The sequence below is a fragment of the Odontesthes bonariensis genome, chromosome 6 (genome assembly GCF_027942865.1).
Source record: "Odontesthes bonariensis isolate fOdoBon6 chromosome 6, fOdoBon6.hap1, whole genome shotgun sequence".
Classification (NCBI taxonomy): domain Eukaryota; kingdom Metazoa; phylum Chordata; class Actinopteri; order Atheriniformes; family Atherinopsidae; genus Odontesthes; species Odontesthes bonariensis.
Genome location: NC_134511.1, coordinates 18017550 through 18043743, shown reverse-complemented (window position 1 = coordinate 18043743; position 26194 = coordinate 18017550). Strand labels below are relative to the sequence as shown.

The following is a 26194-nucleotide window of genomic DNA, read 5'->3' as shown; positions in this document are numbered from 1 at the left end:
TAAAGCAAAAGGCTGTGGTGAACAACTGCAAACCAAAGTCGCGAACTGCGGTATCTGCTCCAGTTTCCAGCCTAGAAATGTGAATAACAAAATGTCAGTGGACTTCAAAACAAGTCGGAAGCATATATTTCTAATGGTCTTGCTTACATAATTGCATAAAAGTATGTTTTTTCAGATGAAGTAAAGGAAAAAAGATACTTATTCACAAGGGAAAAATTAAATAATGTTGAGGGAGGGGGGGGGGGGGGCAGTCTTTGATAGTAACTATTTGAGACCTTCACTTATGAAAAACGCTTTTCTTCGGTTCCAGCTTTCTGGTATAGCTGTTAATGGATCCGCTTTGCAGTAAAGACCTTGTCATGGTTTCTCAATTTCCACCGCAAATTTCCGATTGGATCGGTCACTTCATTGAGCTGATGCCTCTTTCCTGCAGAAAGGTTTCAGAGCTCTCTGGTAAGACGTCTCACCATCCCGAAAAAAAAATCAACCACTCATCACCAAACCTGCGCAATGAAAAAAGTGTCAAAAACTTCACTGCAGCTATGCATTTACTGTAGATGAACGACTGCCATCAACCCCATGTCAGCAGTGGATGAATCATTCATCTACGCGCCTCAGCTTTCATAGCCCCACGCTGCTCCCCTGACCCCACCTTGAACCTCTTGCTGCCCTCGTGGCCGGTTCAAGCAGCACGGTGCGTGACACGGGCAGGTTGGGTTACCTTTTGAGTCGCCCCGCCAGCACACAGAGCTTAGGACAGCTCTTGTGGTACTGAAATAAATTGGCTCTAATTCTCGCTTCTGATTGGACACACGACGCGCGGTGGTCTCCTCGCGCCGCCGTTGATTCGCCCATCCTTCTGCTCGTTAAGCGGATTTTCCTTCACAACAGACTGTACCGGGGAGCAGCTGCAGCAGAGCCAGGGCTCCCAATGTCACCGGGCATCAGAGAGATGGACTTGACTGCAAGGTCGGTAAACACACTCGCCAGGGGCCCGTGAAGATACCGTACACACCCAAGTAAGATTAATTCTCACGTCTCACATATGTGTTTTTTTTTTTGTTTGTTTTCGTACCGTATGGTTATATTAAGGAATGGCTTGTCTCACAGATAATGGCCTGCTGCAGGGGATATTAACTGTTGACTATCCTTGGTTGCAGGTTAAGTACTCAACCGCCTCCACTTGTGGAGTCATTTCCTTGGACGAACGCTTTTATTTAGTAATTTGCATGATGCTGAGAAAATACATCTTTTTAATTCGTGGCAGGCTCGCGAACCGCCTGTATGCCTGGTAGAGCTAATCACGGTAGAGCTCGGACATTTAAACTAAAAGAAAACGAGGAGCACACTTGATTAATTTTATTTTCTCGTCGATTGTTTTGTGGTGTTGTAGTCCTGTGAGGCGGTTGATTTGGTCATAACAAGTGACCAGGTTGTCATGCACACGCGCGGCAGACACGCGCACAGTGTAACTTTGGGATCTACCATGACTCCACATAACTTCTCTCCCTGTTTTGAACAGGTTTGATGGCAGCAAAACGTGCCGTCTATAGCACCTGTTGCACTCTGACAATGCTTTTTTTTTTTTTTTTTTTTTTAACTGAGACAATGCCAAACATTGACACTGACTTGAATCGCATGTTGCAGGAAAAATGCAAAGATGAGCAACCCTTAGGAATATGATCAAGTGCATAGTCTGAAACTTGAACTGCTGACTCAGTGATGGATTATTTATGCTTTGTGAGAGAGGGATGACTTGTGTCAGTAGGAAACAGATGTTCGCATCACAGTTATTTTACCATAAATTCGTAATACTTCATTTAGTGTCTTTAACAACCCAGTACGCAGACGTTTGACCCCTTTGAGAAGTAAATAGCTTGAAAATGTTAACAATTAAGCAGATGATCCTTAAGTGCATCAGAAAGGATTCTTAATGATTCTTCTCAATTAAGGACTGGTGAATATATTTCCATATATTTTAAAGCACAATCATCCTTTTTTGGGGGGTTCTTTTTATGTGCACCTGAGTGAAATCTGTTCTTAATTGTATTCTTTTGATGATCAATTGGTCAGAGAACATGAAACATTGCGCTTCGTGTGATTTCACTTTCATGCAAGCCTCTTTGATGTGTTGATTTGGAATGACATGCAAACTCAGACAGCTCTTTAAAGCCGGAAGAAATAAACGGATCTAGATTGGAACCACCAGATGCAGGCTTTGCAGTGTCTACAGCATTGTTATGTTATTGTGCTCCCTGCCGACAGTGTCATGGTAACTTTGTTGAGGCCTCAGAGACATCGCTTTTTGTGCTGCTCACAGAGATGTCGCTGCTTATATAGCAGTGTGTGTTCCATATTGCCAAATACAGGGAAAACAGTGTTTTTTTGTTGTTGTTGTTGTTTTTACATAAGCAGGGAAACTGCATTAAAAGACCAAACTCTAGTGTCCTTTATGTGGGTTTAAAGAGAAGGATCAAGTCTTTGGTCAAGCTTTACTTGACCTGCATGTTTCATGTAGTAAAACATTTAAGCTTTTTAGATTTTTAATAATGTTGCTGACCCACAGAAAAACCCATGGCTGAGTTGTCACAAAAATTTCTCGTAGAGTGTTTGTCCTGCTTGTGTATTTTGCATTGATGTCAACGGGCTGTTTCATAAGACAGCTATTCTGTACGAGTCTTTTTAATGCACTATCTTCAGTTTCCCCAAAAGTTCTGTACAGCTTTGTTTTTGGAGGGAAGGGATTTAGAGGTCAGTCTCTTTTTTTTTTTTCTGAGGGGGGGTGTGAAATATTTGCTCCATAGATTCCAGAGAGGCCCACCTCTGTGTTCCTAAGGCCCATAGTCTTCATTGTTGTAGCTCTTCCACTGCTAAGCTTTTTATTCTTCTCAGTTGCGCATCTCCATTAGCACACAGGCATGCTTTGTGCAAACCGGTGTGTCTGTTTTTACACAAATATGATTCCGTCTGTGGGTTGTATGAATGTGTGCTTATTTTTTCTGCCTGAGTGCGTCCAAGCACAGGCAGATGGAGGGAATAGATGTGAAGTGAGCTGGAGGCAAAATAAGGGGTTTTCAGAGAGGGGGAACTCGCTGGTGACGTAAGGAGCAGCCTCTCTCTGCTCTCACCTTGTGTGTTTGAGTGCACGAAATGGGTTTTGGTGAAGGGAGGCACGTAACAGGTGGCAAGAGCAATTAATTGATCTGCAGCTGCTGTGGAAGGGCTCTTGAGTTTTCCGTTGTTGGAAGGTGTGAAGAGGTTGCTTATGCCAGCAGTGCATCAGGCAAACTCCACGTTTTGTCTTCAGGGACTCTCACACAAATGACTGATGGTGAGGTGAGTAAGCAGGAGCCAAGCTGATTGTGTTTGCTGATGAGGGGCTGTCTGTCTGTATATGTGGAGTCAAAGCTTATTTGTGATAAACAGCGATTTCATTTGCAGTTTTTTACTTCAAAGATTTGTTTTTAATTCTGTCCTTAGCACATAACACGCATGGAGGTGAAATGGTTATTTAATTTTTTAGTCAGAATTGTGTTTTTGTGTCAGCTGACGCATTTGCATTGTTTTCATACTATCTCTGTGCATGGTGAGAAAGAGTATAGGTTGTATAAGAGGCGGAGACCCACACAAAGCACAGTGTCACAATAACTCCGCCTTGTTTGGATTTGAGAAATGAAAAAAACATCTTTGTAATACAGCTTTGTTTATACTCTGCAACGGTATTGCAACTTAATAGATAAAGTTGCTTCGCTTGGCCTGTCTAGCAGGCAAAAAAGTGTATGCACTTATAAAGAAAGTCGAGAAACTCAAGCTTGAATACATACGGTAATCGGACAAACTTTGCAGTATGTTTGCAAGGTCTCTAATTCTTCCACTGGGACACTGTTTCTGTTTGTATCCGTGTGCTTTCAGTCCATTCGTGCACTGTTTACCTGTAAATATAACCATGTGTTGTCTCCATTTGTTCTCAGTTCTTGTTAATGCATAATCCTTAGCCTGACATGAAGACAAACAAATGCATTTGATTGGTTTCCATTACCAAGCAACCGGGTCGACATGTTATCCAGTGCAAACAAAGTACAAAGCGAATCTCAGCAACAATAGCGATCAGACCCCTTCTGAAGATAGAAGTAGGTCCAGGCAGGTAGTTTCCCTCACTGTCAGATCAATTTTAATTATACATTCTAATATTCTATTAAGAAGTTTTATATTTTGATTAAATATTTTAATAAATTAAGTAATTATTTTTCTGCAGTGAAAAATATACATTCTTGATGGTGACTATGTTCCAGAACTCTTGCTCAAGTCATTTTAATGATCTATTTATCTAATGCATGGTTGTCCTTTAGTCTTTTTATTTACACACATAAAAGGCAGCGCATGTTGCTTTGTGCTGTAAAGGGGAGATTTTTCCTCTCTTAGCTACTCCTGTTAGGCTTGCTGAGATCAATGCACAAATATTCATGGTGAAATGGCAGGAAGTTGTTTGAAGGCTGGAAGACTCGAGGCGAATTGCTTTGATTTCCATGCAAGGCTTCAAGATTGATTTGTTCATCTTAATGCAGAGGCCTTGAAACCACTAATACTGAATTATACTCTGCGGTACATCGTGTTAAAGTAACCTTTAATGGAAACATTTTTGTCACATTTTCTCATATCAGGTCAAACCTAATTCATGGTTAAATGTTCTCACCTTACAGCATAGAAAACAGTGGCTTTGAAAATTGCATTGCCATTATCAGCATTTTATTCTATTTCAGCCTGGTGTAGTCCACTGCACGAATGGAGTATCGTTTGTTCTTTTTTTGGGGTCAGGTAGATATTTCAGAGGTAAAAGCTAGTTTTAACAGAAACAAATCACATGGAAACCACATAAACCTGTAAAAATGTATTTATCCGCCTTTTACTGACTCAAAGTTCTCAAAGTTGCACTCAGTGCAACGTCTGTCCGTCCATAACAGAGATGTAGGTCTATAAATATGGGGCGCAAATATGTTGTTACGTTGTATAATACAGCTAAGCACTGTAATATTTTGACAACAGTGAAAATTTTGGCAGAGACTCATTTTTTTTAAGTTTATATATGACTGTCAAGTCATTGAACCATGCCGCCAGACCATCCAGTTTTTAACACTCATGAGGCTGTACTGGCTGGCAGGTAGTGAATAGACCAACAATAACATGACAGTTTGTTTCAGTTGGCAACCCAATGTTGTACTCAGTTAGGGCCCAGACAGCTATTTACAATTTCACAGACATATGCCAAACCTGTAGATTTATTATATCCCTCTCTTAGCTTTTTAGGATTTATCCTAATTAATTTTTTGAAGTTATTACAAATCACTGACTTTCTCCAGACAATATTTTCTTAATCTCACCAGTGGTGTTATAACCAGTAAGCATGTTGGTTTGTGTCACTGTCCCACTGTCGGTGGTATTAATGCTGGATGAGCGCTGTTATTTAATCGGATTAAGTGTCCCTATCGGAAAGTAACTGCTAATGATTATTTCTGGTGCATAATGAATTATGCTGGATTACTGTTTTTTTTTTCTGATTCTTTTGCGCAGCTGAAAGCTCATTGACTATTGTGTTAAATCTTTGAATGGGCAACTCTATGTAACTCTGCGCATTTACCTCCTGGGGTGTATTTTGTAGTTTTGGTAATGAGTACCATTCACTTTATTATATTTTATTATATTTTCAGTTCTGATGTCAATCCAAACAGTCAACTTTTAAGCTTGGTTGATGTATTTAGTGTGCACACTATCATTCTGTTAAGAAACAGTAACAGCAGATATTGAGATTCAGTTCACCAAAGATAAATTGGGCTCCTTCAGAGCAATCCTGTTGAATTGGTTTCACGCATGCCTCACTTACAAATCAGAGACTAAGCCATCAGATGGCATCTGAATTAAATCCCTTTACAATGTAATTCTGAGAAAACCTGTTTAAAATAATTGAATGCAATAATTAATGTATTTTCGCTGACAAGTTACCACCATTGGGAAAAAAATATCAGTTTGCGTAATCATGGCTCATTTTCATCTGTGATTCACCCTTTCTATTCCCTGTCATGGGACTTTGTTAGGGCTTTGTTCTCAGAGCAGCATATCACCTAATTACAATCTTATACAACCTCAAAAACAAACAGGAGCGAGCGAGAGTCGTCGCATTGCATTTTAGATGGTGACGATTAGTCATGCAGGTTTTTGAAGTTGTGTCTTCTCTGATTTGTTTACTCTGGCTCTCATGGCGACCGCAGCCTGCATCCTGTGAGCAGGACTGATTGCTAAAAAATTAAGAAATGCAATGCATTGTAGCAGACATTCAAGCAGATACTGCATAGGCAGTAGGCACACGCCAAGTTGTGCACACATACTTTACCATATAGAGGGTGGAAAAACATGTTTGCTGCTAGGATTGCAGAGATGCTTGACCGATAGTAAATCCACAAAATTACCAAAAGGAAGTTCTGACATACATCAATGTAAGAAACATGCATTGCAAAACCTACAAGAAATAAGTTGCTAAAAAGGAGACGCTATTGTGGCCCCAATGTAACTGTAAAAGACATTATTAAAATTTCTTCATCTCTTGTGCTTCATTCCAGGTTGTTTTGCTACCCCCCGCCCCCATGGCTTCACCCTGACACTATCATCTGTTCAACATCTTTAACTTCAACCTCCCACATCCACCTCTTCCTCCCTCCTCCTCACCCCGTGGCCTATTTATACTCTGAAGACTCAACAGAGTCCATATAAGCACCCGCAGACAACAGTGAGCCTGAATCCCATAACACAATGTTTATTGGATCTCTGACCCCGTCACCTTTTCTTCAACAGCCTGAAGTGAGGAGTAGTACAGTACAAACCAGATGAAATGTATTGAATGATGACAGCCACTTCCAGCACAACTTCAGCTGCAACGCATTTGGGATGTTTTGGATAAAGCATGCACCTGGACTCCTGGTGTCGTCCTGTTCATTTGTCATACAGAGAGAAAGGAGCCCTTTCTAACATGTGTTTATCGGCACATTTGTCTAATTATCATTGATTTGGTCGAGGATTGACCTTGTAAATGGCTCACATATCCAAAGGTAAGTCAAGGTTTTTGTCTTTAAGAAATTTACTTAATATCAGCCATTACATTGGATCTGTCTTATTATAGTTGAATCAGTATATTACCTACATGGGTACATAACGGCTATGTTTTGGCTACCTGCTTATGTTATGTAGTTTCTTGATACATCCTGTGAATAATGCTGCTGTCTGTTATACCATTGCTGTTGTGTACACATTGTAAAATGAGGAACACTACTACTGTAGCCAATAACAGTCTTATAACTAACAGCGTATATCAAAACCATATGTTGTTATACTTATTTGATATTTTAGTGGGCTGCAAGCAGTCTGTCACAGGTAGCACAAAATATATCATCAGAACAATTTTATCCAGACTTTCCTTTCTATAATAGGAAATTAAGTCAAAGAATGGCTTTCTCTTACAGCGCATCCAGTCTTCTGTCACTCTCAGTTATGAGCTAAGCCTGTCCACACTGGGCATCCCTTGCAGGATGACTGCTGTCTGCCCCTCTGAAAGCAGTCCAGAGGGGACAGGGGCTGGGACAGCAGGCACCGCTGGGAACAGCTCAGTTTCTGGGACCGATTCCAGGGAGTCTAACAGAGACTCTGGAGGTTCTGCTGGAGGCACTGTTGTGGTCACTAGTGGCCAAAGGTACAGCCGCTGGAGCCGCCATGACAGCTCTGACATCAACACAGATGATGAAGGGGCCACCGTCCGTCGCCTCACTCCCCTGGAAAGGCTTAACCTGGATATGTGCCAGGATGAAAGGTAGGGTTTGAGAGATGAGGCAGAAAACCTTTCCGTCCTTTGTGGTCAGAAAGGATTTTAGATAGGAGTATTCTTTCTGAGTGGTCTGACTTCCGAGGGAGTACGATTCTTTCTTTGGTGGTTTCACCAGTAAATCATAAGATATTGGTGTTATATCTTTTGCTATGTCATTTTTTTTCAGAGTGGTCCGTGAATTGACTGTAGGCAGAAGAATTGCTTTCTACAAGATTCGTGGAGAGATTGGATGTGGAAATTTCTCCCATGTCAAGCTTGGAATTCATGCTCTCACAAAAGGTAAAACCCTTCCATCCATCAACGCCATGCAACTGTACTTATGACTCCTGAATGGGGCAAATGAAAACATAAGCAAAATGTTATATTGACATGACTCATTTATTAGACTCTAACACGAGCCAAAGCATTTTGATTTAATAGTTGATGTTGAAAGGAAGTGAGAGAAAACTTTTCGGTAAGCACACATTCACTTTGGCTGTGTATTAGATTTAAGTAATAAGTTGGCTGATAAACTGTTTCCGTCAACAGACTGAGACACTAAAAGAGTGTGCCGTTTTATAGAAATTCACCAACAAAGCGATGTGGGCCTGGCCAGGGGGCTGAATCAGCCACAAAGAGACAGTCTGTCTGCTGCCTTTGAGCAGATGGATTGATTAGACATCTCCAGTTTCCTTAGCGACGGCTAAAATTGCTGCATGCCTCATCAAAGGGTACAGAGGGAGATGTAAATTAGCGTGTAGCTCTGTGTTTTAAGGGTTACGTCTTTTTTACTGTTTGCTTGGCTTATCTGTATTATATAAGTTTGTGTGTGTGTGTGTGCATGTAAGTGATTTCATTTAGTCAAAAACGATATGAACAGCAATAGACTTTGAATGCTCCTATTGACAGCGATGTTGAAATGATGCTGAAATGTCTGAAATGGAGCCTAATGCCAGCCTTAATGATGCATACTGAAACACCATTTGTTTACACATGTTTACACATCTATATGACTCATTTACAGCCATTCAGCCAATATCTCATGTGTTCAAGTTTGAAATATGTTAAACATTAATATCATTGTAAAACTGCATTTGTAGTTTTTTTTCATGACAATTGTACAATATTTTCTTCACACTTTTAAAGGTGGTAAATTTAATTAGATCACAAAACAACGCACCTGCTTAGCACTCTGTTTTTTTTGTCATTTTTAATCATCACTGGGTCTCTTAACCCTCTGTATCTCTGTACCTGGAGTCACTGCATAATGACAGAAAAAGAGCACTTTCCCCTGGTCAACAAAAGACAGAAGGAGAGTGCTAAAAGGGGGTATTGAGCCCCTGAAGAGAACATAATCAAGAAAATTGGATTCTGAGGGCAGCTAATCCTCCATCAAATTAACTAGAGCAGAGCATCAGTTTTGGTCGCTTTAGGGGCAATTTCTTGTTTGCAAAGTGGTACCAGGCTCCAGCTTCATCAAGATTTAGATACTAGTTCTTGTGTCATTTATTTGAAAAGAATATCTTATTTATGTGGGAACTTGTATCCCAAGTTTTTAAAAGATCTGCTTTTTTTTCCGTAAAGTGAAATGAAATGACATTTTAAACTATTTCTGTCATTTTGTCATGTCACATATCACTGACCATAAACGTGTCTCTTGGTATCATTAGACAAAGTGGCCATCAAGATCTTAGACAAAACCAAGCTTGATCAGAAGACTCAGAGGCTGCTGTCCAGAGAGATCTCCAGCATGGAGAAACTACACCACCCCAACATTATACGCCTCTACGAGGTTTGCCTCAAACTTCTCTTTAAGCAGTACATTAACATTCAGTCTTTTTCTTTCTGAGATGCATGATTAACCCTGTGCTTTAATCCTCTTTAGGTGGTTGAGACTCTGTCACGGTTACACCTGGTGATGGAGCATGCAGGTGGAGGGGAGCTCTACACCAAGATCACTACAGAGGGGAAACTTTCTGACACTGATAGCAAGATTGTCTTTGCTCAGATCCTCTCTGCTGTTAAACACATGGTATCTACATGTGAGCTTGTATTGAATCCACAAAAAACAAAATGTGATTGTGAACACCAGTGAACACTAGTTTCCATTCAGTTATATGACAATATCCTGATATTGACCATGAAAATGACAACCGAGAGTACAACAGGAGAGTAACATGAGACCTCAGTTTAACTGTTATAACAAATGAAGCGCTATTTCCTAACTACTAAAATAGTAATGAATTTCATGTAAAACATTTGTGAAGCCCTTATGATAATTAGAAAATTAACGGTTGTTGCTGACTGTGTGACAGCAAGGAAATGAATAGAAATAAATTTTTCTTAAATGATAACCTCCACTTGTTCCACTTTCTGGTAGCCAAATTTAGAATATGTGACAAAATTCTCGTGGTTATTAGCAAAACATTTTCTTACATATAGTAGTACTTATAATTTGTGTTTGATATGATAAAGCATCCAAAGGAAGTAATGACAAGCAAAACATTTTTTTTTTTTTTTTACCAAAATAGATCATTTGGATTAAAAAAAGATAAGAACTCATACATCTGATTACGGTAAATTGCAAAGTCTTCTATGTGTTATCATTAAACCTTGATGGTGATATATCTGCGTGCTATTGTTAAAATAATTGTACTCTCGTTACATAATCATGGTTTTAGATGGCTTTTTCTCCAAGTAAGGATTTCTTGCATAACGGCACTTTCTTGATCTCTTACAGCATGAAAATGACATTATCCACCGTGACTTGAAGGCAGAAAATGTCTTCTATGCCAACAGCTCTTGTGTCAAAGTGGGGGACTTTGGATTTAGCACTCTTAGCCGTCGTGATGAGACACTGAACACATTTTGTGGCTCTCCACCGTATGCCGCGCCGGAACTCTTTCGGGACGAGCATTATGTCGGCGTTTTTGTAGACATCTGGGCCCTCGGGGTGATGCTGTTCTTTATGGTGACGTGCACCATGCCATTCAGAGCAGACACTGTGCCCAAACTGAAGAGATGCATCATGGATGGGGCCTATATCCTGCCCACTTGGGTGCCTGAGGCATGCCAGAGGCTGATCAGAGGAATCCTGCAGCCGGTACCATCTGACCGCTGTACAGTGGAGCAGATGATGGGCTGTGAGTGGCTGCTCCCAGTGGACTTTCCGTGTGCCATGGAACCCTTTAAACTTGAGCCATCCTATCTAGCTGAGAGTGATCCATCTGAACTCCTGGAGGAAGAGTTTGAGGTGAAGGGAGCTCTGGAGAGTCTTGGAATCACTTCAGAACACATCCTCAACAATCAGGGCAAAGACTGCAGGAGCTCCATCACCGGCGTCTACAGGATCCTGCTACATCGTGCTCACAAGAGACGGGTTGTGGAGAACACTCCTGCGGTCACACAAAAGGTCGTACCAACTGCAACAAGTAAAAAGGAACGGTTAAAAGTGTACAGAAACTTAAGGCACACATCCAAACTTTGTGTGGTTCTGTGACAAAAATGTTGTGCTACTGATTGGAAATTCATTGACTTTATAGTTTGGGATGAAATTGCATGGATTTCGGTAGAAATAAAAAAGTGTGTTTCAGTCCAGTAATACAAATTAAACTCGTGGAAAATGAACCCCATTTAGCTCCTGGATCCTGGGATATCTTACTTAAGTATCTCTCTTCTTGTAAGTAAAATTAGTCTCTGTGAGAATGCTGCTGCAAGTGAATTATTGTCTTTTTTTCTGACAGAAACCTGAATTTCTCTTATGACATGATTTATTTAAGTAAACATAATGTTTTGGGATTTTTTTGTGTGTGTCTGTGTGTATCTTGTAGGCTAAATGTTTTTAGCTCACACCCATTTTATGCTTAGTACAAGAACAATCCCCAAAATAATCAGTGAGGCGGAACAAATGGAAAAGGGTTAAAGATTGCCAACATGATATGACCAAAATGTGGGAAAACATGCATTCAGTGAATAAAATGTGGTGTCACTAAAGTTTGTCTACAATGCCTTAGTTTTTTTTTTTTCTAATGAGATATAAAATGAGTTGGATTAGTTTCGTAAATGTTTGTGATCATAGAAATGGAGAATTTCAGATCCTATGTGATGTATCTCTATGAGATGTTCCTGCTGTTTGGTTGGACATCACCGACCTCAATGTTTTCCCCTGGAAAAAAAAAGAAAAAGACAATAAATTACATTAAGTTAAATACCAATTTACTTGCCACCAGAGTTATTGCTTCACCTGGAAAAATCTTTTTTTTTTTTAAGTGTCTTTTTTTTCTCACATGACTGAGAAAAATCCTGTATGGGTTTCAAGTGTCAGGTTTTAGTCGTATGATGCTATGTCCTTGCTAATACGCTGACTGAAATAAAAGTGAAACTAATTGCATTCGTTTCTTTGAATGTATTACTATTTCATCTTTTTTTAGGTCATCTTGCTGAGATGCATTATCAAGAGGGACTTGTTTCAAACAAACACAATATTACAGACAGTCACAATTATCAATACAGTACACACAACATTTAAGTAAAAATAAAGCAGAATAAAATGCTATAATCCCGACGTTAAATATATTGTTTAAGCCATGTGATGCTTTAGTATTTGTTAATGGCAATAACACATATCACTTCATGAAATGCTCACTGTCTAATTTGACTCTAAATGCGCTAGAAAATTATCCTCAATGTGCATTCACTTAAACTGTAAAGTCAAATTGAGTTGTATAGCACATTTCATGTACAAAACAATTCAAAGTGCTTTACATAAAATAAAAGCATTGCAGCAGGGAGTCTAAGAAGCATTAAAAATACATAAAAGAATATAAAGAGTAACAAATAAAATAATTAAAAACAATTTTAAAACAATTTATGATTTAGATAACGCACTTTTATTCACTGTATCATACTTAGATCTGCAGGCTGCAGCACTAACTTAAAGGATAAGACCGGTTTTTTGACATTGGGCCCTTGATTTCACATTATAACATGATGTTCTACTCACCCCTGCTTGTTGTTGGACATTTGGAGCTGTTCCGAAGATATTCGCGAGGCGTCTGGCTGCTCTCTTGAGATATTCGGCCATGAAACGGTTTCCTATGGGCAAGCTTATACAGGCACAAACTATGCTGTTTATAATTTATTAATTACTCTACACTAGCACTGATAACGTGGAGGTGCGTCGCTTACTTAAAAAAATCCGGGTTAATAATTTTGAATTTTAGCCGAATGAATAAATAGGCAGCAGGTCTGTGGGCTGTCTGTGGCAGTAGCACGAGGAGGACGTCAGTAACACCCACTTTACGACAAAAAAATCTAAATTACAATAACCCGGATTTTTTTAAGTAAGCGACGCACCTCCACGTTATCAGTGCTAGTGTACAGTAATTAATAAATTATAAACAGCATAGTTTGTGCCTGTATAAACTTGCCCATAGGAAACCGTTTCATGGCCGAATATCTCAAGAGAGCAGCCAGACGCCTCGCGAATATCTTCGGAACAGCTCCAAATGTTCAACAACAAGCAGGGGTGAGTAGAACATCATGTTATAATGTGAAATCAAGGGCCCAATGTCAAAAAACCGGTCTTATCCTTTAAGAGCTCTACTCAGAACTCAGAAAGCATTTTACTACATTTCCCAGACATACCAAGGAAGACTACGTCTGAACTCACATCCGCCTTTGCGTGATGACGCATTTTTTGCCTCGTTGGAAGGTGGTTTCGGAAGTAAGCACTGTGACTGTAGACGATAGCAGAAGAGAGAAGCTGAGTAGAGACCAAAAGAATTTCGGACACACTCACTCGAATTCAATTTTGGCTCCTGTCATCAAGCGGTAAGAAAATGCACATGTAGACATAATTCTTCGTGAATGCTTGTCCGTATGTGTGATGGCACGAGGGACTACGCCCTCAGTAGATTGTTATAATGATAGGATTATTGGACGAACGTTAAGAGCAGACAAGTCGATGTTGGCCTTTAAGACGTCTCCTGCCTCCTGCAATATTAGACTTGCTCACGTTGCAGCATCTTTTAAGACTACGAAATTAAAGGCTTACGAACATTTTTTTCCTCATGCCTTAAGGATTATTATTATTTTTCGTTTAATTCTAACGCCACACTGCAATACAATATTCACATTAAAAAAAACAACAACAACAACAAAAAAAATCCAACCGTATCGACTGGTCAGCATATATGTGTGTGCTTTTTTTGACATTTTCAATTTTAGCTTCCTTTTGCGAGCCCATGGTTATACAGTACATCGTATTTGTTTTGACACTTGATACTGCATTCAGAACCCGTGACAAGGATGTGGGGGCGGGGCTCGTTAAAGGATGAGGTCATGATGGACTGTAGACGTGACGCAACACCGTGGGCGTTTATGGATTTGCAGTACGTGTTATCAGTCGCTGTAGTGGACGTGATATCAGTTCTGTTTCATCCCATTAAAACGGATAAATTAATAGAAATGTTTGCAGCTAATCGATCGGGATTTTCTGCACATGCCCCTGAAGCCTCCACGTGGAGCCAAAGACAACCGTTGCAGTATCTCGTGAAAGGGACCGTTTACCCGGCATCCTTTTGCCACATGGTAGTAGTAGAAAAACTAGAAATGCTTGTTTTGTCCAATCATCACTCCCAAAACCCAAAGATACTGCTTTTAATCTACAGCTATGTAGGCTATGTAATGTATAAATACATATATATAAATGTTTTTTTTTTTTTTTAATGCCTTATACCTGAACATTCAATTGATTGCTAAATCTTCAATTACGTTTTCAAACTGCTGCCACCACCACAACACCCAACACTCCTCCAACAATGTTGTTTTGCTTGCATGATATCAGCATTGTAGGCAAAAGTGTGACGTTCTGTGGTCTATCTGCTGCTTTGCGTAGATGTCAGTCGCCGCGGACCTTCCAGACATGGATGGAGCAGAACTGTTAGGGCTGCTGTTCCAGGATGGAGAAGATGGATCCACTGAGCCCTTTTTCCCTGAAGCCAATGGGCTCATCGAATCCTGGCTGTCTGAACAAGATGTAAGGCTTATTCACAGAACAGGAAAATCATTCTTGAATGAAGCTGCTTAGAATGCTGGCCATCACCCCATCTAACCACATTCTTCATTTATAAAAGTATCAAAGTGTAGCTATTGGGATTTACTTTTTGTAATATCCATTCTTATTTGGCCTTAGTGTTTTCTTGTGGTTTTCAGAACCTAACCGTGTATTTCTGTCTCTCAGATGCTGGCAGGTATGGATACGGAAGATTTTCTGTCCAGCTTGCTAGATGGTGAGGACAACATGGAAGCAATCTATCCCTCTCATTCTCCATTGGGGAGCGACAGCGGCATTTCTGACGACAGCAGCACAGGGGCTGGAAACGGAAATCTTCCAGGATGCCCGAGTCCTGAGGGCAGTGACAGCGAGGTTGTGCCCAGTCCCTGCTATTCTCAGGCCAGCCCGGGGCACTCTGATCCTGCTCTGACCTTTGGAGAGCTGCAAATGGAGAACCTCGAGGCCTTAACCGTCCAAGCAGATCACAGCTACTCTCTGCTGCAGAGCGTAGCCAGAGACATGGACATGCTGCAGAGCGTGAGGGCAGAGAAGCCAGACACGGATGTCTTCATTGATCTGGGTATTTGTTGCCAAAGAGCTCTAAAATATGTAAATCAATCATTTTAAAATGTAAAATGTTTTAATGAGTCATTTTCTTGTGACAGATGATCTAGTGAGTGACGCAATGGAGGAGGACATCACCAGTGAGGTGCCATGTACTTTGGCGATAGAGGATTCAACACAGCCAAACAAAGCGGATGAGGTCAGTTTTTCTTGCTACCGTAACCAAACCAAGTAGACTGCAAGTGGCTGTATTGTCTGGCGTGTATTATTCGCAAGATGGTTTCTGATGCACGATATTGACGTTATTTTGAAAACGCAGAAAAGTTAACCTTTTCTTTTTTTTGCCTCGTTCTTGCTCCATGTAGTTCCAGTTTAAAGAGATTGTTCTCTCTGACGAGGAAAAGCGGCTTTTGGCAAAAGAGGGAGTTACCATTCCTACACAAATGCCTCTCACAAAGGTAACGTTCAGGTTATATCTGTATTTACTTAAGCTGAGGGGGTTCATTACTAACACACTAAGCAGTTTAAAAGTGTTTTTTTTTTGCAGTTTAAAAACACTGGAATGTCCTTGTTATATGGCTTCGTGATATTGGACAAAAAAATTGAACTAACTCTGCTTTCTTTGGATGAACAAAACTTTTTTTTTTAAGACTGTTTCCTATACTTCTGTCAACAATCTGGTGAAAGCCTACTCTACTCTGTGTAACAGGCTGAGGAGAGGACTTTGAAGAGGGTCAGGAGGAAGATCCGCAACAAGCAGTCTGCTCAGGAGAGCCGCAAGAAGAAGAAAGTGTATGTCGATGGACTAGAAAACAGGTGAGAATTAGGCAGTTTATACAAAAAAGAGACAACTATTTCCTAATTGATGTTTACGTATGCAGAAATTGTGATTTGTTATATTTGTAGTTTGAATAACAATGTAGAGCAAATAGTAGCAACCGGCTTTTCTTTCTGGAAGTAGGCAAGGATTGACATTATCAAGGATTGACATTATCAAGGATTGACGTTATTTATCAGAATAGTAGCTGGTTGGTTCTCTTACAACTGAACTGTTGCAGCTTGAGTCTCCTGATGTGTTTTTAGCAGCGTAGTCATTTATACTTGAGAGGTTGTGGTTAATCAATCAAAGGGAAAAAGCAAAAAGAGAAACAGAAACCTGAAAGGAGATCTTGAAGAGCTGGGCGATAATGGTGCCTGTGCAGCGCCTGCTTTGGACTTACTGATTGTCTTAAAATGATTTGATTCGTTAGATATGTGCGAGTCTGAATAAACGCGCTAATTGTTCAATGTCTTTGCCAGGGTGGCCATCTGCACCGCACACAACCTGGAACTCCAGAAGAAAGTCCAGATGCTTCAGAAACAGAACATGTAAGAGGTCCAAAATAAGATTGTTTAAACATTTTTTTTTGCTTTTAAACCTGGGTACACCATCTAAAATAAGCCAATTGAAGCCCTTCCCGTTGAATGCAGTAGTGGGTTTGCTGTCATTACGACAACGTAAGGGAAGACGTTACACTGCATCCTGCAGACTGTGTTTCTGATGACCACAACTCTGAAATATTCGGGTTAGTTTCTACTTTTGACTGGAGCGCGGACGTCAGCACCACACAGCAGAGCTTTATAAGGTCTGTGCTCAGGGAGACCGAGACAATAGAGAGGTGCATCAGCCATGGTGGCTGAGTTGTGTGGTCGCTAGCCCTGCGTTTCTGTCCAGAAAATGTGAGAAAATCGGTGTGTGCACTAAGATATTGTGTTTCAACTGATGTTGAGCCGAGCTAGAGATGATTATATTTCACATGTAATGCAGAGTCAGATGTTGACAGGTGTTGGTGGGTTTATTAACTATTGTAAAAAGGACTTTAGCATTCTACTGTCTTTATGTGTAATAACACTTAAAGGGGAACTCCGGGGCATTTGAAGCGCGTTTCCATTGCTAGAGGTTATCAAATACTGATAGTAGGACACAGAGAGGTGCAAATCTGCGCTCCCTGTGTGGAGATCGCGCTGTTCGCACAGCATGTCATGCGAGGCCAATACGTGGTGGCTAAGGGGCAAGCGCTAACCCTTCCACGTAAAACAACAACTTGCACACTGCAGAAACGTCACACCACTTTATAAACCATCCGACAATAAAGTCACAAGCCTTACCATCAAAACCATATGCATGGTTCTCACATTACTGGCATGGGGACGTTACAAAACAACTTTATAAACAGCATGTAACTCACCGGCTGGTTGTAGGCTCGCGCATGTGAAAGCCCAAAAGAGTCGATGGAGGATAATCCCATATACAAAACAATTATCTTCTCTAGAAAAACTGCGTTCAAGTATTTAAAACATTACAACAATACATGCCCAGTAATATTGTTGTAATGTTTTAAATACTTGAACGCAGTTTTTCTAGAGAATATAATTGTTTTGTAAATGGGATTATTCTCCATCGACTCTTTTGGGCTTTCACATGCGCGAGCCTACAACCAGCCGGTGAGTTACATGCTGTTTATAAAGTTGTTTTGTAACGTCCCCATGCCAGTAATGTGAGAACCATGCATTTGGTTTTGATGGTAAGGCTTGTGACTTTATTGTCGGATGGTTTATAAAGTGGTGTGACTTTTCTGCAGTGTGCAAGTTGTTGTTTTACGTGGAAGGGTTAGCGCTTGCCCCTTAGCCACCACGTATTAGCCTCGCATGACAGGCTGAGCGGACAGAGCGATCTCCACACAGGGAGCGCAGATACGCACCTCTCTGCGTCCTACTATCAGTATTTGACAACCTCTAGCAATGGAAACGCACTTCAAATGCCCCGGAGTTCCCCTTTAAGGTAAAGTTAAAAAATTTGAATTTGTCCTCCTGGTTCTTACAGATCCTTGATAGAGCAACTGAGGAAACTTCAGGCTATAGTGAAGATGTCGACTTTGAAGGCCAGCACAACCAGCACTTGTGTCATGGTAAATATTTTTAGCTTCTTTGTGTTTTCTCGTTGTGCTTGTTTTGAATGTCAAGCTCTTTTTTTTTCCCACGGTATTTTTCCTCATTTTTTTTCTTTGGTTTTGGCTTCCAGGTGTTCTTGCTGTCTTTCTGTCTCATCATCTTCCCATCGGTCAATCCATTTGGTCGAAACGCCGAACAAAAAGAGGTCTACACACCTACCTCCAGTAAGTTTTGTCAGACCAGAAAAGGTTTGCCTTCTTAGATTGCCTACAGAGCTGTTTTATTGTGCCTGTTGTTTTCTAATAATGTCGTTCACCTGTGCACATGCAGTCATCTCCCGGACTTTGCGCTCAGTGCCACCAGAAAGTACAGATGTCGTATCTTACCTCCAGCCTGAGGAGGAGGAGGACCTCGTCTTAGTGCCCCTACCAGTGGAGAACACCAAAGCCATATTTGTGGGCGGTCAGAAAAATCACACCCCTGACTACGAGAGGGTGGAACAACCTGACTCGGAAACAGGCATCAACAGCAACTCCTCGGCAGATTTCCCCATTCCTGCTCAGGCAGCAGAGCTGAAGCCGGGAGCAGCAGGCGCCGTAGGGCCCTTACAGGAAGGATCCATTGATGCTGTAGTAGCATCCGCTGTGGCATACGAAGTCCCAGGATCCAAGGATAACTGGATAGATCGAAGCGCGCCATCAGTCATTTTACAACAGCACCGCTCTGATGAGATGTAGTTGGGACGTTTTGATCAAAATAACCAGCAGAGGGAGCCATATTTCTAATGGTATCAGAGGGAACTTGAAACTTAGGAGAAAATAAAAAATAAAAAAAGAGGAAGGGAAATATAAACATTATTTATCCACATATAGGATCCACCAGTTTTCCACTGCTTTTCCTAAATAAGAACAGTCTTCTTATTTAGTTCGGTTACTTTATTTGCACTTTGCGCTAACTCCATTGCTCCAGAGGGAAGAAAAAACTGGAGAGAGATTAACATGTCTGCAGTGTAAACTACTGTACTTAAAGATCAGGCCAGTACAACCTTAAAGTATGCGTCTGCTTTGCTGTAGGGCACATGCCGCTGATGTAGTTGGGTTCTTGCCTTGTCGTACAACATGGTCCAGATGACCAAAACTAGTAGATTTGATTTTTGCCAGAACGGGAAAATTTACAATGAACTGGTAGAAGTTTACTCCAAGAATACAACTTGATAGTATTCTGAATGAATCCTCTGATTTTGGGGGGAGATTTATTTCACTGATTGCCTCCGGCGGACGTTGACATGCTCCCCAAAATCTTGATTTACACAGCCATAGTAAATTATTATGAAAAACAAGAAGCGACAGTGGTTTGTGCTGCAAACTTGTCAGCAGCGTATATTGTATTGTAGAAGGTAGGCTGCTTGACTCTCATTAAGCTTGAACAAAGTGGTTGTTTGACCCTTGTATGTAACGCTTAAGCCATTGCAGGACATTTGGCCACATAGAAGACTTGTAAAGTTTGTTAGTATTTCCCTTGTAACAAGGGTATCCATGCTCCTTTTTTAATTTTGGAATGCTTTGTTTTTATGTTGTACAGTAAAGCAAGACACAAGAATAGATCAAGAAAAACCTGCCGAGCCCTTGACTTTATTATTGTCAGCTAACTCCAGTCTACTTTTACAAAGCTTTTCCACGTCATGGGATTGCTCTCTCCTTTATAAATGTCTAAAAAATATCTTAGCACCCGTGTGTTAAGAATAAGGGGTTTGGTATATTTGCTCTGTAAATTGTTTTGCAAAAAGTATACCCAAAAATGTAATGACCTGTTTTGCCAGTGAAGCATTTTGTTATATTTTTTTTGTGTATTCCTTTTGTTACTGTCAGTAATAAATGATATCCAAATTGTATTGAAACTACTTTGTAATACTTGACAGGCAGTGAGAGTTTAGGTGTTAATCATGTCAAACAAATGCAATCTCATTTGAAATAGTCCATAAATAAAATGTAAATACATTGAATGATTGCTACTCTTTGTGTACATATGAACTCTTTATGTATAAGACATGTCTGGATATATATAATAAACCTTTTTTATATATACAAAAACAAAACGTTTGTTTTGCATATCTAATTTACTGCACCTGCACTGGGTAAGTGTAAAAATTCCCACCTTAAGTCATTCCTGGTAGCTAACCGGACAAAATCCTCATCAAATCCTTAGCAACATTTCACTGCTACTCTAGTAGTAACTCTTTTGCAGATCCATGACTTAGCTTACCTAAGCTTACCAGTAAGAAACGTCTCGAACTGTGTGTGCTGCACCTTTCATCATTACAATGTGAGTCATGTGCTTAACTCAAACTCAGAGCTATTTCTAAATTAGGCTGTTCTCCAATGGGATTTTCACTGCCTGTCTGGGATTTCCCCAAAGCCAAACCACTTACAGCTGCCAGACCTGTTTTGATTATCTGACCAGTGTAAAGAACACAGCGATGGAGGTCAACGTGTACGTGTAAATCTGTTTGTGTGACTAATTCTGCAAGTCTTACTAAAAAGTTAAAGAGGGCAGGGATTTTCATTTGTTTTTGTTATTCTTCTTCTTTTCTTTTTGTGGGGGGGAGGATGTGGGGGAGTAAGCTTTCGCTTGTTCTCATTTCCCCTCAGTGACTCGACAGCAACAGATCTATTTGTCTGACCTTTGCAGTCACCTCAGCGGTGGAGGGGACGGAATACAGGCTGGGGAAGTGAATCACTAGTGTGAGGTTGGAGTCATGAGTCATGAGCTCAACAACGTGTTGAGACTAGTCTCTCAGTGGGGGAAAGTTCGCGCTCGGAATGACCACCTGATGGCGCTGTCAGTCCGGAGTAGAACTTCAGCTGTGCTCAGCGCAGCTCCGGAGATGTTGTGGATCAGGGGGAAAGTCATTCAATTGTTATGCAGGCGCGCTCATTTGCATTCAAATAAATGTCAAACTGTACGGCTCGTTGTTTGACTCATCATTTAACAAGAAAAACCTTTAATGTGAGGGCAACATTCCTATAATTCCGTAGGGGCGAGGTGGAGGTACCAATATTCATCATGACTTATTTTTTTTTAAAGTTTTAATTAGTCATACAGTGGCATACTTTATATATTTGCTCATTCTGCGATAGATGCCATTTTCAAGTTTGGACACCCGATGCATAAACACAGCCTCCATCTGTCTGAAAAAGCGAAAGATGTCGAATATAAACATATAGCCTACTATAGCATAGGATAATAAATTGGTCTGAAAAGGACACTGTCCGCGGCACGTGTCACTTTTTCGGGAGGGACTCGCGCACGGGCGGCCGTGGCACAGTGGTTGGAGTGCGTCGTCCAATAACCGGAAGGTCGGCGGTTTGATTCCCACTCTCGCCACTCAAAAATATATTGGTGGTGGACTGACAGCTGGAGGGGTTACAGTCCACCTCCTTGCCACGGCTGAGGTGCCCTTGAGCAAGGCACCCTTACCACCATGCCTCCAGTGAATGACATCTGTCTCCATGAGTGTGTGACCGTGTGCATGTGTGTGTTCTACAGGTGCCAACCTGGATGGGTCAAATGCGGAGAATTTCGTGTTAACATTCGTGTGTACATGACAATAAAGTAATCTTAAACATCTGTGGAGCATCTGCCGGGGGGTACTGAATGTAGGCTATTGTGGTAATGAAGAGTGTGGGGCGCACAAAGGGCGCATGCACGCACGCACGCAACACTCGTGTCTCTTTGCGCAGTGGAAGGACTGGGGGCAGGTGGAGGACGCACTGATGTGAAGCAGAAGTTGCCTTTGTGTCGAGGGGGGACACGACACGCGCCGAACCAGGGCGGCAATTAAGCACTCCTCTTCAATGAGTGGAAAAAAAAAAAGTGACGTGTGCCCGGTCACAAGCTGTTTGGTCACTCCTCCATAACATGTCGAGAACTCCTGCCTTATTCGGGTCAGGACAGGCTTGTCGTTTTCTCTCGCGGGACAGTTCTGTAACTGCCTGGTAGAGTGTAAACACAGCAGCAGGTTGGGTAACGGGATAGAGAGCACGCGCGGGCGCACGCACCAAGCTGTTTATTGAGGCCAAAGGAAGGCTGGACAGGGAAAGTTCGCGATGTAAAACCTTCCAGCGTTTCCCCGCGCTGGGAAAGTCCAAAACTTGAAAGACTGTTCCAGTGTTTATCGTGGAGGAGATCAATTTTCGTTACTGATTCCACTCTCGGCTATTCCCCCGCAATAAAGATCCGTCAGTTTCCCTGTAGTTAATCTGCATCTGATATGTGTTGAATGTCCTGAAATGTATTGTGCTATGACCCATTGTCTTGTGTCTCTCATGGCAAAACATCATCTGGTGCATAACAATTATATAACCCACAAACAGCAGGGATCCGAGGAGATAGGCTACATAAGCTGGGTTTTCTAACAACAATCAATATGATTGTTCCAATATGATATTCCAACACGATCATACTAAGGGAACATCTTGGATAACTGCAATATTATGTTTGGTCTTCATATTAGGCAAATAACAGCTTGGGGGTTAATGAAGTCACATTGATTCATGCCTCACCGTAACAGTAATTTGACAAGTATTTGCAATGACTGTGAAGTCCACCGTAAACAGGACGTTTCTGCACATTGAGGTGATGTTGGATGTTGACAAGATAAGGGAGAAAGAAACTGGAGGTGGGTGGGGGGGATTTCTTGAAATTTCGCCCCACGTGGGGTTGTCACAACAGTTCACACTAAACCGTCCGGGGACTTTTGCTTTCCTTAGCCCGGCTGCTCGGAGCCAATGGTAGAAGGCAGGCGCGGAAAAGACCGCCCCTTGCCGAGAAACGACGCAAGCTGGCTATAAAGCCACCCACCGCCTGTTCCGAGCTCAGAATAACACAGGAGACTACACTGAGATCTACACAACCTTTTTCTCGTTCGCTGCAAAATCCCGACCGTGCTTGGATTATAACTATGACTCTGGAAGAGATCTGTGGACAAAATAACACAATGGAAAACACTGATAGGTAAATATCTCATGCATCAATGCAACACTGTTTAGGCTCTTGGGCTACTGCTTTATTGCTCTTCCTTTGAAAACGTACTCAGCGTCCTGATCATATGTGTTTTTCTTTGTTAAGGGTGCAAAGTGCAGGCACAGCCCTGGAGGAGCTGCTGGTCGCTGCTAAGAAGCAGGACTATCTGACAGTTGGAGTTTACGAGTCCGCTAAAGTCATGAATGTGTAAGTATTCAGTTCACGAACTGCTGAATTACATTTGATCGTTGAGACATGTCGGGCAAGCGCATGGAAGGATATCCACTGATCAGCTTTCTCGTCTTTCCCCACAGTGACCCAGACAGCGTGGCTTTCTGCGTCCTCGCCACCGATGAGGAGTACGAGTGTGACATTGCGCTTCAGATTCACTTCACCCTCATCCAGGCTTTCTGCTTCGACAACGATATCAACGTGGTGCGCGTAAATGACATCGAGCGCCTGGCCGACCTCGTGGGTGCAGACGAGACCGGCGAGCCCAAGGACGCGCATTGCATTCTTGTCACGGTACGTTCCTAGGAGCTGGCAGCCAGTGAATCATGCATGCATCACTCTTTGATCCTCTACACATCCTGCCAATTGTTACCTCATGTGTGCACGACTCTAAATATCTCTCTCGTTTGTATTGCAGAGCCCCAGTGCAACCCCCTGGAAAGACCCTGCTCTAGACAAACTGAGCCTGTTCTGCGAGGAAAGACGCAGTGCATATGACTGGGTGCCCACCATCACACTCCCAGAGCGCTGAGGTGACATTCCCCTGAAGATACTTCACATGATGATGATGAAGATGACAAAAGAAAGACAAGGAGCTGAGCTTCAGCTGGGGAGGTCAAGCCTCTCTGCTTCACTTGTCTGGATTAAGAGGCTGTGACTGCAACCCCTCCTGCAAGAGCACACCCTTCCAGTGCATTCTGGGTCGGCATGTTGGTTTTGGATGACCCTGTGGAAGGGTTGAAGTTCAGAGGTCAAGTGTTGCTTGGGTCAAGTAGACACAAAATGTGTTGGACACTGAGAAGGAGTTGGACGGTGCTGCATGGTGAATTAAGTAGTGACCCTGTGATTGCCTCAGATAACAGGCACATGGGGAGCTGAGCACTCAAGGGCACAGAGAAAGATACAGTGGACTTGTGAAAGTGTGGAGGCTGGACTGAATCTCGTCACAGGGGAACAAGTCAAAGGGTGGTTGTAAAGGGAGCATCTGAAAGGGTCTAAATGGACTTTGCTTTTTGCTTTTTGAGCGCAGCCATCAGGAAGTTCTTGGGATAAGCAGACACCCTGCTTACAAATCCTGATTTGAGCTGCAACTATACCTGTGACACTTTTTTCATGGACTATTATTTTTACTTTGAAAAATGCAGACAGGATAATGCAATATACATTTGAATTGTACCAATTTGAAATCTTTTGTGAATAAAACATTTGGAATCAAACTCTTCCTCTCTTCTCAGAAGTTTGTTTTCTTGCGTGCATTAACCTCCTTCACATACCATTTGCATGATCTTATCCTAATGTGAGCTCAGATGCAGCAGAATGTGGGAACCAGTAGATGTCACAGATTGTAGAAGAATCAGGAAGTGTTGCACAATTGGTTACTACACAACGAAGTAAAAAAAAAAAAAAAGTAAAGGGTAAAATGTGGGTGGCAGGAAAGCAAAGATAAAATGATTGGGCTACTTAGAAAGAGTTAATGAAGAAAACAGAGCACAAGAGCTACAGCACAGTTGAAACTTGCATTTTTTTCCCCGAGACAATAACCTTTTAGCATTCATAGAACAGCTGCCCTGTGTGCAATGTTGCTGAGGCTAGAGTAGAGACTGCAACTTGGGGTTGGGTGGGTGGGGGGTCTTTTGTTTGTACAATGGCAGCTGGATCTAATAGTTCAGTGTGTCAGTGGGCACAACCAAGTGGAAACGAAAGAGTGTAATTTATTAGAGCCCGGATTCTTCCTTTGGCTGTGTACAATGTTCATATCAAAATAATAATAAAAACTAGTTAACCAAGAGAAAGAAAAACATGGTTACATGGTTAAATTGCTTACATTCTTGCAGACACGGCCACATACACATCATAGAAAAGGAACAGGAATTGGTGTAAAGTTTTTAAAGAACATGAGGGTCATCAGTGGCAGGTAAAGGGAAGTGTGTGAGTGTTGCGGTTGGCTCAGAGCTGAAAGGCTGTCAGTAATGGGTGGCCCACATCAAAGAGAGAGCACACTTCAGAGGAACTCGTCAAGATTTTCTTGGCAAGGCACCTCAAGTCGTCCTCTGGTCAAAAACTTTGTCTGTTCTCCCAAGAGCACACAGGTGCATATAAGTATGAATCAACACCTATTAGTGCACACACTTGCACATGTAAGGGCTCACAGTCATGCACAGCACACGCAGCCAAAGGGGGGGCGTTGCTCTGCTAAGACTGATGGCGGGTAATTACACGGTGTTCTAAGAACAGAGGAAGCTTCAGTTTGGCAGAATTACATAAAAATGCAACCTGTAGACTTGCAATAAAGGGAATTTCCACTTGCTGCACTTGACTGTTGGGAAAACTCAATAAAATACCAGAAATGCTGACAAAACTTATAGTTTTTATTACATGTGCTGTCAAAAGGGGAGATTGGGATTTAACAGTTTTGTGGCACTCCGATAAGACAAACAGATAATCTGTCTTTACTAGTCACCTATGGTGACACATTCTGATCTCTGCCATGACTGAACATGAAACATGCCTGTGAGTGAAAGCTGAAACACAAAGTGCAAAGT

General features: G+C 41.6%; 3 protein-coding genes across 5 annotated transcripts; all 3 read left to right on the top strand.

Moving 5' to 3' along the window:
- Positions 1 to 898: 898 nt before the first annotated feature.
- On the top strand, positions 899 to 12175 carry nim1ka (NIM1 serine/threonine protein kinase a). Of its 3 annotated transcripts, none has more exons than XM_075467716.1 (7): positions 899 to 969; positions 6612 to 7097; positions 7509 to 7852; positions 8034 to 8146; positions 9517 to 9638; positions 9732 to 9878; positions 10587 to 12175. In XM_075467716.1, the coding sequence occupies exons 3-7, from the start codon at positions 7575 to 7577 to the stop codon at positions 11343 to 11345; spliced, it is 1419 nt and encodes a 472-aa protein (XP_075323831.1). In that variant the 5' UTR covers positions 899 to 969; positions 6612 to 7097; positions 7509 to 7574; the 3' UTR covers positions 11346 to 12175. The 3 variants fall into 3 exon arrangements, with proteins under 3 accessions (XP_075323831.1, XP_075323830.1, XP_075323832.1); XM_075467715.1 differs by having other exon boundaries at positions 905 to 1019; XM_075467717.1 differs by lacking the exon at positions 899 to 969 and adding an exon at positions 3040 to 3336.
- A 1379-nt stretch (positions 12176 to 13554) lies between these two features.
- Positions 13555 to 20493, top strand: creb3l3l (cAMP responsive element binding protein 3-like 3 like). The gene is made up of 10 exons (XM_075467713.1): positions 13555 to 13678; positions 14745 to 14885; positions 15090 to 15483; positions 15569 to 15666; positions 15833 to 15925; positions 16177 to 16283; positions 16767 to 16835; positions 18331 to 18415; positions 18529 to 18622; positions 18729 to 20493. Exons 2-10 carry the CDS (start codon positions 14745 to 14747, stop codon positions 19133 to 19135), a joined length of 1488 nt encoding a protein of 495 aa, XP_075323828.1. The 5' UTR covers positions 13555 to 13678; the 3' UTR covers positions 19136 to 20493.
- A 2768-nt stretch (positions 20494 to 23261) lies between these two features.
- gadd45ga (growth arrest and DNA-damage-inducible, gamma a) lies at positions 23262 to 24868 on the top strand. The gene is made up of 4 exons (XM_075469009.1): positions 23262 to 23411; positions 23526 to 23627; positions 23735 to 23945; positions 24070 to 24868. Exons 1-4 carry the CDS (start codon positions 23359 to 23361, stop codon positions 24181 to 24183), a joined length of 480 nt encoding a protein of 159 aa, XP_075325124.1. The 5' UTR covers positions 23262 to 23358; the 3' UTR covers positions 24184 to 24868.
- Positions 24869 to 26194: the final 1326 nt, after the last annotated feature.